Source organism: Schistocerca piceifrons, chromosome 8 (genome assembly GCF_021461385.2).
Source record: "Schistocerca piceifrons isolate TAMUIC-IGC-003096 chromosome 8, iqSchPice1.1, whole genome shotgun sequence".
NCBI lineage: Eukaryota > Metazoa > Arthropoda > Insecta > Orthoptera > Acrididae > Schistocerca > Schistocerca piceifrons.
In genome coordinates this window covers 416,363,746-416,376,176 of record NC_060145.1, presented here as the reverse complement: position 1 = coordinate 416,376,176, position 12,431 = coordinate 416,363,746, and the positions used below count along the sequence as shown (strand labels likewise).

Here is a 12,431-nt window from a genome sequence, read left to right as displayed (position 1 = left end):
TCTGCATAAGTTTCCACTTGTTTGTAAATTATACAACATACTTGGTCAGCCTTGGTCAGGACTCCTTTCATTCAGAGCAAATTAAGTCTTTTTCCATATGTACGAGGGCAGTTCAATAAGTAATGCTACACATTTTTTTTCTCGGCCAATTTTGGTTGAAAAAACCGGAAATTTCATGTGGAATATTTTCAAACATTCCCGCTTTGTCTCGTATAGTTTCATTGACTTCCGACAGGTGGCAGCGCTGTACAGAGCTGTTAAAATGGCGTCTGTAACGGATGTGCGTTGCAAACAACGGGCAGTGATGGAGTTTCTTTTGGCGGAAAACCAGGGCATCTCAGATATTCATAGGCGCTTGCAGAATGTCTACGGTGATCTGGCAGTGGACAAAAGCATGGTGAGTCGTTGGGCAAAGCATGTGTCATCATCGCCGCAAGGTCATGCAAGACTGTCTGATCTCCCGCATGCGGCCCGGCCGTGCACAGCTGTGACTCCTGCAATGGCGGAGCGTGCGAACACACTCGTTCGAGATGATCGACGGATCACCATCAAACAACTCAGTGCTCAACTTGACATCTCTGTTGGTAGTGGTGTCACAATTGTTCACCAGTTGGGATATTCAAAGGTTTGTTCCCGCTGGGTCCCTTGTTGTCTAACCGAACACCATAAAGAGCAAAGGAGAACCATCTGTGCGGAATTGCTTGCTCGTCATGTGGCTGAGGGTGACAATTTCTTGTCAAAGACTGTTACAGGCGATGAAACATGGGTTCATCACTTCGAACCTGAAACAAAACGGCAATCAATGGAGTGGCGCCACACCCACTCCCCTACAAAGAAAAAGTTTAAAGCCATACCCTCAGCCGGTAAAGTCATGGTTACAGTCTTCTGGGACGCTGAAGGGGTTATACTGTTTGATGTCCTTCCCCATGGTCAAACGATCAACTCTGAAGTGTATTGTGCTACTCTTCAGAAATTGAAGAAACGACTTCAGCGTGTTCGTAGGCACAAAAATCTGAACGAACTTCTCCTTCTTCATGACAATGCAAGACCTCACACAAGTCTTCGCACCTGAGAGGAGCTCACAAAACTTCAGTGGACTGTTCTTCCTCATGCACCCTACAGCCCCGATCTCGGACCGTCGGATTTCCATATGTTTGACCCAATGAAGGACGCAATCCGTGGGAGGCACTACGCGGATGATGAAGAAGTTATTGATGCAGTACAACGTTGGCTCTGACATCGACCAGTGGAATGGTACCGTGCAGGCATACAGGCCCTCATTTCAAGGTGGCGTAAGGCCGTAACATTGAATGGAGATTACGTTGAAAAATAGTGTTGTGTAGCTAAAAGATTGGGGAATAACCTGGTGTATTTCAATGCTGAATAAAACAACCCCTGTTTCAGAAAAAAAATGTGTTGCATTACTTATTGAACTGCCCTCGTATAATATCCAAGTTTCCACAAGAAAAACTGTTAACTAAAATGGAAAGAAAGCAAGCATAATTTCAGATTAATATCATTTAAGCAGCACAGCAGATTTCTAGTATCATTATTTACATCTACATCTACATCAGCATGGATACTCTGCTTAAGTGCCTGGCAGAGGGTTCATCAAACCACCTTCACAATAATTCTCCATTATTTCAATTTCGAACAGCATGCAGAAAAAAACGAACACCTACATCTTTCTGTACAAGTTCTGATATCCCCTATTTTATTATGCTGATCATATCTCCCTATGTAGATCAACATTAACAAAATATTTTTGCATACTGAGGAGAAAGGTGGTGAATGAAATTTCATGAGAAGATTCTGCTGCAATGAAAAACACCTTTGTTTTTAATGATGTCCACCCCAAATCCTCTATCATCCCTGTGACATTCTCTTCTTTATTTTGGGTTATACAAAATGTGCTGCTTTTCTTTGAACTTTCACAGTGTACTGTATTAACCCTATTTGGTAACAATCTCAGACTGTGCAGCAGTACTGCAGAAGAGTACAGACAAGTGTAGTGTAAGCGACAGTCTCTTTAATAGATCTGTTACATTTACTATGTGTTCTGCCAATAAAACACAGTATTTGGTTTGCTCTTCCCATAACGTTTCCTGTGTGTTTTTTCCAACTGAAGTTGTTTGCAATTGTATGAGGTCTGACAATAAAGTAATGAGACTGATTTTCTTTGCAGGATGTGGCATCCCTGCAGGCTTGTGTAGGCACAATATCTTTGACCTTGGTCTATAAGCTGCTTCTAGTCTAAGCAGCAGATTCATGCAACTGCTCATTGATGAGTTGTGCTGTAATAAGTTAATATGTGTTTTTGTCTCTTGTCATGGAAATGAAACTGCATAATACTGTGCAACGGTATGCCATTTCTTTTTGCGTTAAATTGGGCGAAAATACGACAACATGGTAAGCTTCAGAAGGCTTTTGGAGAGAAGGTTATGTCAAGAGCTCAAGTTTTTCATTGGCATAAAATGTTTAGCGAAAGCAGAATGTATGTTGAAGATGAAGACCACAGTGAATGACCATCAACTTCACGGACGGATGTCAACTTTGCCAAGGTGTGCAAACTCATACAATCTTATCAAAGATTATCTGTGGAAATGATTGCAGAAGAACTGAACATCAATTGAGAAATGTTTCATCTAACAATAACTGAAGGTCTTGGTATGAGAAAGATTTGTGTTGATAATTAGATTCTGCATCATGATAATGCACCATCCCATACTGTTCTGTCAGTACAGCAATTTTTAAACTCAAAACAAATTTCAGGACTACCACAGCCACCTTATTCACCAGATATGGCTCTGTGTGACTTTTTACCAAGAGTCAAAACAGCAGTCAAGGGACACCATTTTCAAACAACCCAAGATGTCCAAAAGCTGTGACGAGGGTCGTGGAGGATATTACAGAAAATGGGTTCCAGAAATGTTACCAACAATGGCAGAAGTGCTGGAAAAAGTGTGTGCAGTCAGAAGGGAACTACTTTGAGGGAGACAACACTAAACTTATCTAAAACGGTAAGCAACATTTTTTTCCACATCCATCTCATTACTTTATTGTCGCACCTTGTAATTCATAGGTATTTAGCTGAATTTACAGCCTGTATATTTGACTGATTTATCATGTAACTGAAGTTTAATGGATTCCTTTTAGCTCCCATGTGGATACCTCACACTTTTTGTTACTTAGGGTCAACTGCCAATTTTTGCACCATACAGATATCTCTTCTAAATTGTTTTGCAATTTGTTTTGATCTTCTGATGAGTTTACTAGTTGATAAACAACAGCATCATCTGCAAACAACCTAAGATGGCTGCTCAAGTTATCTTCTAAATCATTTATACAGAAAAGGAACAGCAGATGGCCTATGACACTACCTTGGGAAATGACAGAAATCACTTCAGTTTTACTCTGTGACATTCTGTCAGTTACTACAAACTGTGACCTCTCTGACAGGAAATTATGAATCCAGTCAGAAAACTGAGATGATATTCCATAAGCATGCAATTTAATTGCCAGCTGCTTGTGTGGTACAGTGTCAAAAGTCTGTTGGAAATCTAGAAATATTCAGTCAATTCGAAATCCCTTGTCAATAGCACTCAACATTTCATGTAAGTAAAGAGCTAGTTGTGTTTCACAAGAACAATATTTTCTAAATCCATGTTGACTATGTCTCAATAGGCCATTCTCTTTGAGGTGATTCATAATGTTCGAACACAATATATGTTCCAGAATCTTGCTGAATATCAATGCTAATGATACGGGCCTGCAAGTTAGTGGGTTACTTCTACTACCTTTCTTGAATATTGATGTGGCCTGTGGAACTTTTCAGTCTTTAGATATGGATCTTTCATGTAGTGAGCAGTTTTATATGGTAATTAAGCATGTATGTAAAAAAAAAAAAAAAAAAAAGTGGCATTATGTCATAAACTTGATGCTGATGTCTGCCATCTTATCTAGCCCAAAACATTAGGTTCACTGCATTTATACTCCCATAATTCACCACAGTAGCACTTCCTTGTGATGTCACTCTGACTGTGTCTTATTACTAGAGCAAATACATGTTCATGAACAGAAAAACATTCGAAATTGCCATCCTGACACTATGTTATTCATGTAAGCTCTATAATTTTTAGTATTTAACACAGTTGTTGCACATACATGGCAGAAATAAGGAACAATAAGCACTCATAAACAGTAATCTGCTAATGTCTTGGGCTACTTAAAATGGCACTTACTCTGGCTACAAAACAATGTACAGCATAAGTCCCTCCGTTTTTTTACTTCCATGTTGATCAGTATGGAGCTATTGCATCAGCATACTCTGAGAGGAACCTGATTGTTGTACAATCTGGAGCAAAAGACTTTCTTTTATTAAGTGATTTAAGTTGTTTAACTACATTGAGCATATCTACTTCTAAGTTACTCACATTGACAGCTATTCTTGATTCAAATTATGGAATATTTACTTCATCTCCTTTGATGAAGGAATTTCAGAAGGCTGTGTTTGGTATCTGTGCTTTAGCAGCACTGTCATTGTTGGTATTTCCATTACTATCATGCAGAGAAGGCGTCGAGTATGTCTTGCCACTAGCATAGTTTACATATGTCCAGAATCTCTTTGAATTTTCTGCCAGGTTCTGAGACAAAGTTTTGTTGTTATAAGCATCTCACATTGAAATCTGTGCTAAATTTCAAGCTTCTGTAAAAGATCACCAGTCTTAGAGATTTTGCATTACTTTCTGCAACTGTGTTCTGATCTATTTTGTGTACCAAAGAGGATCAGCTCCATTGTTTGTTAATGTATTTGGTATAAATTGCTTAATTGCTGTTGATACTATTTCTTTGAATTCAAGCCACATCTGGTCTACACTTACATTGTTAATTGGAAAGGAATGGAGATTGTTTCTCAGGAAGGCATCAAGGGAATTTTATCTGCTTTTTTGAATAGATATGTTCATGCTTAATTCACATGAATTTTCATGTAAGTCATAAAAATGTTTCAAAATAATAGTAGCAGAGCGACTGCAGTAAAGAATTGAAATGGTCTCCATAATCATACAAGAGTGAGTCAACTGAATACCTTAAATATTTTTTAAAATATTATTTACCATGCAGAAGTGGTACAAAGCTGTATCACTTTTCAACATAATCTCCCCTTCACTCAATGCAAGTCCTCCAGTGCTTACTAAGTGCATAAATTCCTTTAGAAAAAAATTCTTTTCATAGTCAACACAACCACATGCACCACGTGGTGTACCTCTTCATCAGAACGGAACTTCTTTCCTCTCATTGCATCTTTGAGTGGTCCAAACATATGGAAATCACTTGGGGCAAGGTCTGGTGTGTATGGTGGATGAGGAAGACACTCAGAATGCAGGTCTGTGATTGTTGCAACTGTTTTATGGGCAGTGTGTGGCCTCACATTGTCATGTTGCAAAAGGACACCTCCTGACAGCAATCCACATTGCTTTCATTTGATTGCAGGCCGCAGATGATTTTTTGGAAGATCTGTGTATGATGCACTGGTGATAGTGGTCCCTCTAGGCATGTAATGCTCCAAAATGAAGCCTTTTTTGTCCCAAAAGAGAGCCGGCATAACCTTCCCTGCTGATGGTCCTGTTCAAAACTTCTTTGGTTTTGGTGATGAGGAATGGCGCCATTCCTTGCTCGCTCTATTCATTTTTGGTTGGCGGAAGTAAACCCAGGTTTCATCCCCAGTAACAATGCTTGCAAGGAAGCCATCACCTTCTTGTTCAAGGCGCCAAAGAAGTTCTTCACAAGTATCAACACATTGTTCTCTCATTTCAGGAGTAAGCTGCCGTGGCACCCATCTTGCAGGCACTTTGTGGAACGGGACCACATCATGCACAATGTGGTGTGCCAACCCATGACTAATCTATAGGCATGCTGCAATGTCATTCAGTGTCACTCGGTGGTTTTCCTTCACTATGGCTTCAACTGCTGCAATGTTCTGTGGAGTCACAACTCATTGTGTCTGACCTGGACGAGGAGCATCTTCCACTGAAGTCACACCATTTGCGAACTTCCTACTTCATTTGTAGACTTGCTGCTGTGACAAACATGCATCACCGTACTGAACCTTCATTTGTCAATGAATTTCAATAGGTTTTACACCTTCACTATGCAAAAACTGAATAACAGAACGCTGTTCTTCCCTGGTGCAAGTTGCAAGTGGGGCGGCCATCTTTATACTGATACTGTGACAGTATGTGTGCATCTGCACATGCTGTTACCTACACGCCGTTCTGCATGCTGTTTCTAGCACGCTTACCAACTTACAGGATAATGACATGAAATTTTAATTTGTTATTACAAATTTAAGGTTTTCATTTGACTCACCCTCGTATACATGAGCACAGTTATGTTATACAACTGAAATTTAACCCCCCTTCCCCTGTCTCTACCCAATCCCCCCCTTTTTTTTAATTTAAATCTAATATACCTTCTGAGTTGGCTCAAATTGTTATGATCATTCATTGGTCTCCTCATAATATTTGAATCCTTTTGTGTAGAAGTTCTCCCATTATAAGAATGCTCCACTGCATGGCTGCAGGGAATAGTAGCAGAAAGCATGTATGCCAACCAAGATCCAGGAGTTTTATATGTAAACAGACTGACAAATGAAACCTTGTGTCAACAGCAGGTCTTGAATCTGGATTTCATTTTTTTTTTTTTTTAATTTTTATTTGTTTGTTTTTAGGGTTCCGGATCTCAATCAGTAAAAAAAGAACCCTTGTAGGATCACTTTGTTGTCCACCTGTTTGTCTGTCTGTCTGATTGTTAAAACCCTTTTTCTCAGGAATGGGTACACGTATCAAGTTGGAATTTATGTCACATACAAAGGTTCTTGTTAGCTTTTAAGTCAACACAGTCAAAAGATATGGCCATTTAGTTACATATTTAGATTCTCCCAAACTCATTCATTAAAAAACTATAGAACACTTCCTGTTGACATAGAGTCAAAAAATTTTGCAAAAATCGAGGTTTCATGGTACAAGTAAAGGAAAGGATCAGAAAACTGTTAATTTGCAGTTACATCACACAAAAATTTTTCTTTTGCCATTTGTTATCTATCATCAAACTTGAAATTAAAACCTTCTCCAAAGTGTTGCAATCCCTGGGACAAATATCTTGCCAGTATCAATATTCTACATCTACATCTACATCTACATTGATACTCCGCAAGCCACCCAACGGTGTGTGGCGGAGGGCACTTTACGTGCCACTGTCATTACCTCCCTTTCCTGTTCCAGTCGCGTATGGTTCGCGGGAAGAACGACTGTCTGAAAGCCTCCGTGCGCGCTCTAATCTCTCTAATTTTACATTCGTGATCTCCTCGGGAGGTGTAAGTAGGGGGAAGCAATATATTCGATACCTCATCCAGAAACGCACCCTCTCGAAACCTGGTGAGCAAGTTACACCGCGATGCAGAGCGCCTCTCTTGCGGAGTCTGCCACTTGAGTTTATTAAACATCTCCGTAACGCTATCACGGTTACCAAATAACCCGGTAATGAAACGCGCCGCTCTTCTTTGGATCTTCTCTATCTCTTCCGTCAACCCGACCTGGTACGGATCCCACACTGATGAGCAATACTCAAGTATAGGTCGAACGAGTGTTTTGTAAGCCACCTCCTTTGTTGATGGACTACATTTTCTAAGCACTCTCCCAATGAATCTCAACCTGGTACCCGCCTTACCAACAATTAATTTTATATGATCATTCCACTTCAAATCGTTCCGCACGCATACTCCCAGATATTTTACAGACGTAACTGCTACCAGTGTTTGTTCCGCTATCAAATAATCATACAATAAAGGATCCTTCTTTCTATGTATTCGCAATACATTACATTTGTCTATGTTAAGGGTCAGTTGCCACTCCCTGCACCAAGTGCCTATCCGCTGCAGATCTTCCTGCATTTCGCTACAATTTTCAAATGCTGCAACTTCTCTGTATACTACAGCATCATCCGCGAAAAGCCGCATGGAACTTCCGACACTATCTACTAGGTCATTTATATGTATTGTGAAAAGCAATGGTCCCATAACACTCCCCTGTGGCACGCCAGAGGTTACTTTAACGTCTGTAGACGTCTCTCCATTGATAACAACATGCTGTGTTCTGTTTGCTAAAAACTCTTCAATCCAGCCACACAGCTGGTCTGATATTCCGTAGGCTCTTACTTTGTTTATCAGGCGACAGTGCGGAACTGTATCGAACGCCTTCCGGAAGTCAAGAAAAATAGCATCTACCTGGGAGCCTGTATCTAATATTTTCTGGGTCTCATGAACAAATAAGGTGAGTTGGGTCACACACGATCGCTGTTTCCGGAATCCATGTTGATTCCTACATAGTAGATTCTGGGTTTCCAGAAATGACATGATACGCGAGCAAAAAACATGTTCTAAAATTCTACAAGAGATCGACGTAAGAGATATAGGTCTATAGTTTTGCGCATCTGCTCGACAACCCTTCTTGAAGACTGGGACTATCTGTGCTCTTTTCCAATCATTAGGAACCCTCCGTTCCTCTAGAGGCTTGTGGTACACGGCTGTTAGAAGGGGGGCAAGTTCTTTCGCGTACTCTTTGTAGAATCGAATTGGTATCCCGTCAGGTCCAGTGGACTTTCCTCTATTGAGTGATTCCAGTTGCTTTTCTATTCCTTGGACACTTATTTCGATGTCAGCCATTTTTTCGTTTGTGCGAGGATTTAGAGAAGGAACTGCAGTGCGGTCTTCCTCTGTGAAACAGCTTTGGAAAAAGGTGTTTAGTATTTCAGCTTTACGCGTGTCATCCTCTGTTTCAATGCCATCATCATCCCGTAGTGTCTGCATATGCTGTTTCGAGCCACTTACTGATTTAACGTAAGACCAGAACTTCCTAGGATTTTCTGTCAAGTCGGTACATAGAATTTTACTTTCGAATTCAATGAACGCTTCACACATAGCCCTCCTTACGCTAACTTTGACATCGTTTAGCTTCTGTTTGTCTGAGAGGTTTTGGCTGCGTTTAAACTTGGAGTGGAGCTCTCTTTGCTTTCGCAGTAGTTTCCTAACTTTGTTGTTGTACCACGGTGGGTTTTTCCCGTCCCTCACAGTTTTACTCGGCACGTACCTGTCTAAAACGCATTTTACGATTGCCTTGAACTTTTTCCATAAACACTCAACATTGTCAGTGTCGGAACAGAAATTTTCGTTTTGATCTGTTAGGTAGTCTGAAATCTGCCTTCTATTACTCTTGCTAAACAGATAAACCTTCCTCCCTTTTTTTATATTCCTATTAACTTCCATATTCAGGGATGCTGCAACGGCCTTATGATCACTGATTCCCTGTTCTGTACATACAGAGTCGAAAAGTTCGGGTCTGTTTGTTATCAGTAGGTCCAAGATGTTATCTCCACGAGCCGGTTCTCTGTTTAATTGCTCGAGGTAATTTTCGGGTAGTGCACTCAGTATAATGTCACTCAATGCTCTGTCCCTACCACCCGTCCTAAACATCTGAGTGTCCCAGTCTATATCTGGTGAATTGAAATCTCCACCTAAGACTATAACATGCTGAGAAAATTTATGTGAAATGTATTCCAAATTTTCTCTCAGTTGTTCTGCCACTAATGCTGCTGAGTCGGGAAGTCGGTAAAAGGAGCCAATTATTAACCTAGTTTGGTTGTTTAGTGTAACCTCCACCCATAATAATTCACAGGAACTATCCACTTCTACTTCACTACAGGATAAACTACTACTAACAGGTGAAAATTGTTGAGCTTCTTCATTTCCAGAATGGATGAACGGTCTATATAAATTAATTATTTTTGTATGTAACCCTCTGTGCATAAGCCCTGCTCAGCTCTAACCAGTTTTCTTATGAGGAATTGCCGTAACCATTAGGCTAAGCACATCTCCAAAACTGGCTAAGTCTCACTGTCACTTAATCATTTTATTTTGTATATTTAGAAGTACACCAATACGACCACTGCAGTAAGTGGAGAGATGCATGGAACTTTTATTTTGTAGTAACACAAATAGCATGCCTGTCCTTGAGCTAACAAACAGGCCTACTGTCAATATCCTTGCAATGGTGATACTTGTGTGATGGGAGAACAACTGTATATAAGAGTTTAGAAAGTAGGGGTCAACTATCAAATGCCGATGTCACTATTTCTGATATTGTTATATGAGTTTGCTATTCAGCATAGCTTCACAATAACAAAAGTTTAAGACATAAGTTACAAGTGTCTGCATGAAATTGATAAATGTTACCCCAAGTTTTTCTCTTTTTATGATAAAATTAACTTTTTCTGGTGTTATAACTTAAGTTCTTAAATGGAACATGTGATACTTGTAGCATAACAGGTCCAGAAAAGAAGATCAACAAGCTCAGTTTAAATTTATTTGTTTACTGTTCAGTAAAACATTGCACTAGCTATAGTCTAGCCCCACTGCAAATGCTGCTGTTAGACACTGGATGAGTTAATTGCTGTTCATAATGTGGAAATAGCTCTGAGTGCTGTCTAGCAGTTGGAAATTGTTGCACATTGGTATGTTCAGCAAGCTACTAAGACATACTAGAGATACCAAAGGTAGTAAGTCAAAGGCCCTGTACATGGGAGGCAAAAATAAGGAAGAACTCTAGGTACAGCGTCCATCCTGCTAACCAACACATTTGAGGTGTTGTCTCCCACTGAAACTGAAAGTAAGTCAGCATAACACACATTCCCTTTTGGGAATCATGCTTTATCCTTTGTCACAGAGAAGCAAACCCAGAAGGATAGAGGTATGTTTGTCAACAACAGTTTGAATGTACATGAATTATGGTAATCCTTGGGAAAACAGCAGCAAGAGACCAGAAATATCACCTTGAGCACTCACTGGAGGTCCCATTCAACATGACAAAGAGGCTGTTCTGGCAGCCACAGAGAGAGCAAGGAGCAGACTGTGGTATACATTATAAGAAACAATAACAGTTGCCTGAGCTTGAAGGTCTTACTTAGATCATTCAAACGAATGGCAGATAAGGTTGAGAATGGGATGCCATCATAGCTCACTATGTCAAACTAGTTGACTATCCTCCATCTGCCTATCCTTTTTTTGTGATCCTGCTCCAATACGGCACACATGCTCTATTCCAACATACTTACATAGTCTCCTCCTCTTCTCTACTTGTATCTCCCCCCACCCCCACCTGGCCTCCCCCAGCACAGCCTCCTGCACTTAGCAGCCCTATCATGTCCCCACTATGCCCCTGCGAACTCCCACAAGCAACACTATCATCTTCCCCCACTCCTTCCTTGATCCACATCTCTTCCCTATACCAGCTACCCATTCCAGGTAGATTGCAGCTCACCTCAGATATAGTGCCCAAAGATGACAGTCGCAATGTGTGTGTGTGTGTGTGTGTGTGTGTGTGTGTGTGTGTGTGTGCTGGAACAGCACAAAATAATAATGGTTCTGCATCTGCCCTCATGTAAAATATACACCATAGTAAAAAGCTAATACTTTCAGGAAAGACAAATAAAATAATCATACCTTATAGCTCCGGAAATAGTATGAAGAATCATAAGATGGGAGTTTTATATTCTTTATAACCTTCTGGTTCATATCTACTTTCAGAAAATTTTCTGGACTGACACTTTGCTCTGATCCAGATTTTTCAACTATAAAAAAAAAAAAAGGATTCATGTTTTACTTGTTATAGCTTCCAGAAATTGCTGATACATACAAATTTTCACTTACAGTACTTTTCAGTATCAAATACAATGCTTCTACAAAGTTAAGTTTCTGTAATTATTAAAATAAAGCCTTACATACCTATAGTAATTAGGGCACCAGCAGTTTCAAGGCAGAGAAAGACATCAGAGGGGAATTCTGGATGTGCGTGTTTTATTGACAGATTACCGGCTAATGTTCCTGTCTGCAAAGATAATGAAAATTACAATAATTTCTGAATATTAACTTCAAACTTTATTGTTGACTAATACAACAACTGATTGCATTGATGTATACAATAAATTAATATTGCCAAAAAATTGCAAAATTAATAAAACATACTTACATTTCTCACAGGAACATTTGCGATTAAATCAATATGATCTGCAATCACTTTTGTGTAGGAGAACTGGCTATTTGATCTCGCAAGATCATAAAACAAATTCATTGTTTCAGTCAGAGAAATGTTGGCACCTAAGAGCAATTCTGAACCTACAGAGTGACTTTTGAGTTCAGTGACACTGTTGATGTCAATAAATACTTCAATGTCAGGATCTCTGCTGTACACACCTGTTAAAATGGATTGTTTTATTAGTATCAGTTTACTTACTCTGACTGTACTTTAGAGCAATTAACAACAATCAGTGTATTTGACAAGCAGATTTGTACTCAGACAGTGACAGCTTTAAGCTATTTGTTA

General features: G+C 39.8%; 1 protein-coding gene across 1 annotated transcript in view; it reads right to left on the bottom strand.

Moving 5' to 3' along the window:
* The window catches only part of LOC124711217 (indole-3-acetaldehyde oxidase-like), a 243,070-nt gene that overhangs the window by 111,615 nt on the left and 119,024 nt on the right, over positions 1-12,431 (bottom strand). Inside the window, exons 7-9 of the mRNA XM_047241173.1 lie at positions 12,078-12,301; positions 11,834-11,936; positions 11,552-11,679 (exon numbers count right to left, since the gene is read on the bottom strand). Coding sequence (XP_047097129.1) covers positions 11,552-11,679; positions 11,834-11,936; positions 12,078-12,301 — 455 coding nt within the window. The remainder of the gene's footprint in view (positions 1-11,551; positions 11,680-11,833; positions 11,937-12,077; positions 12,302-12,431) is intronic.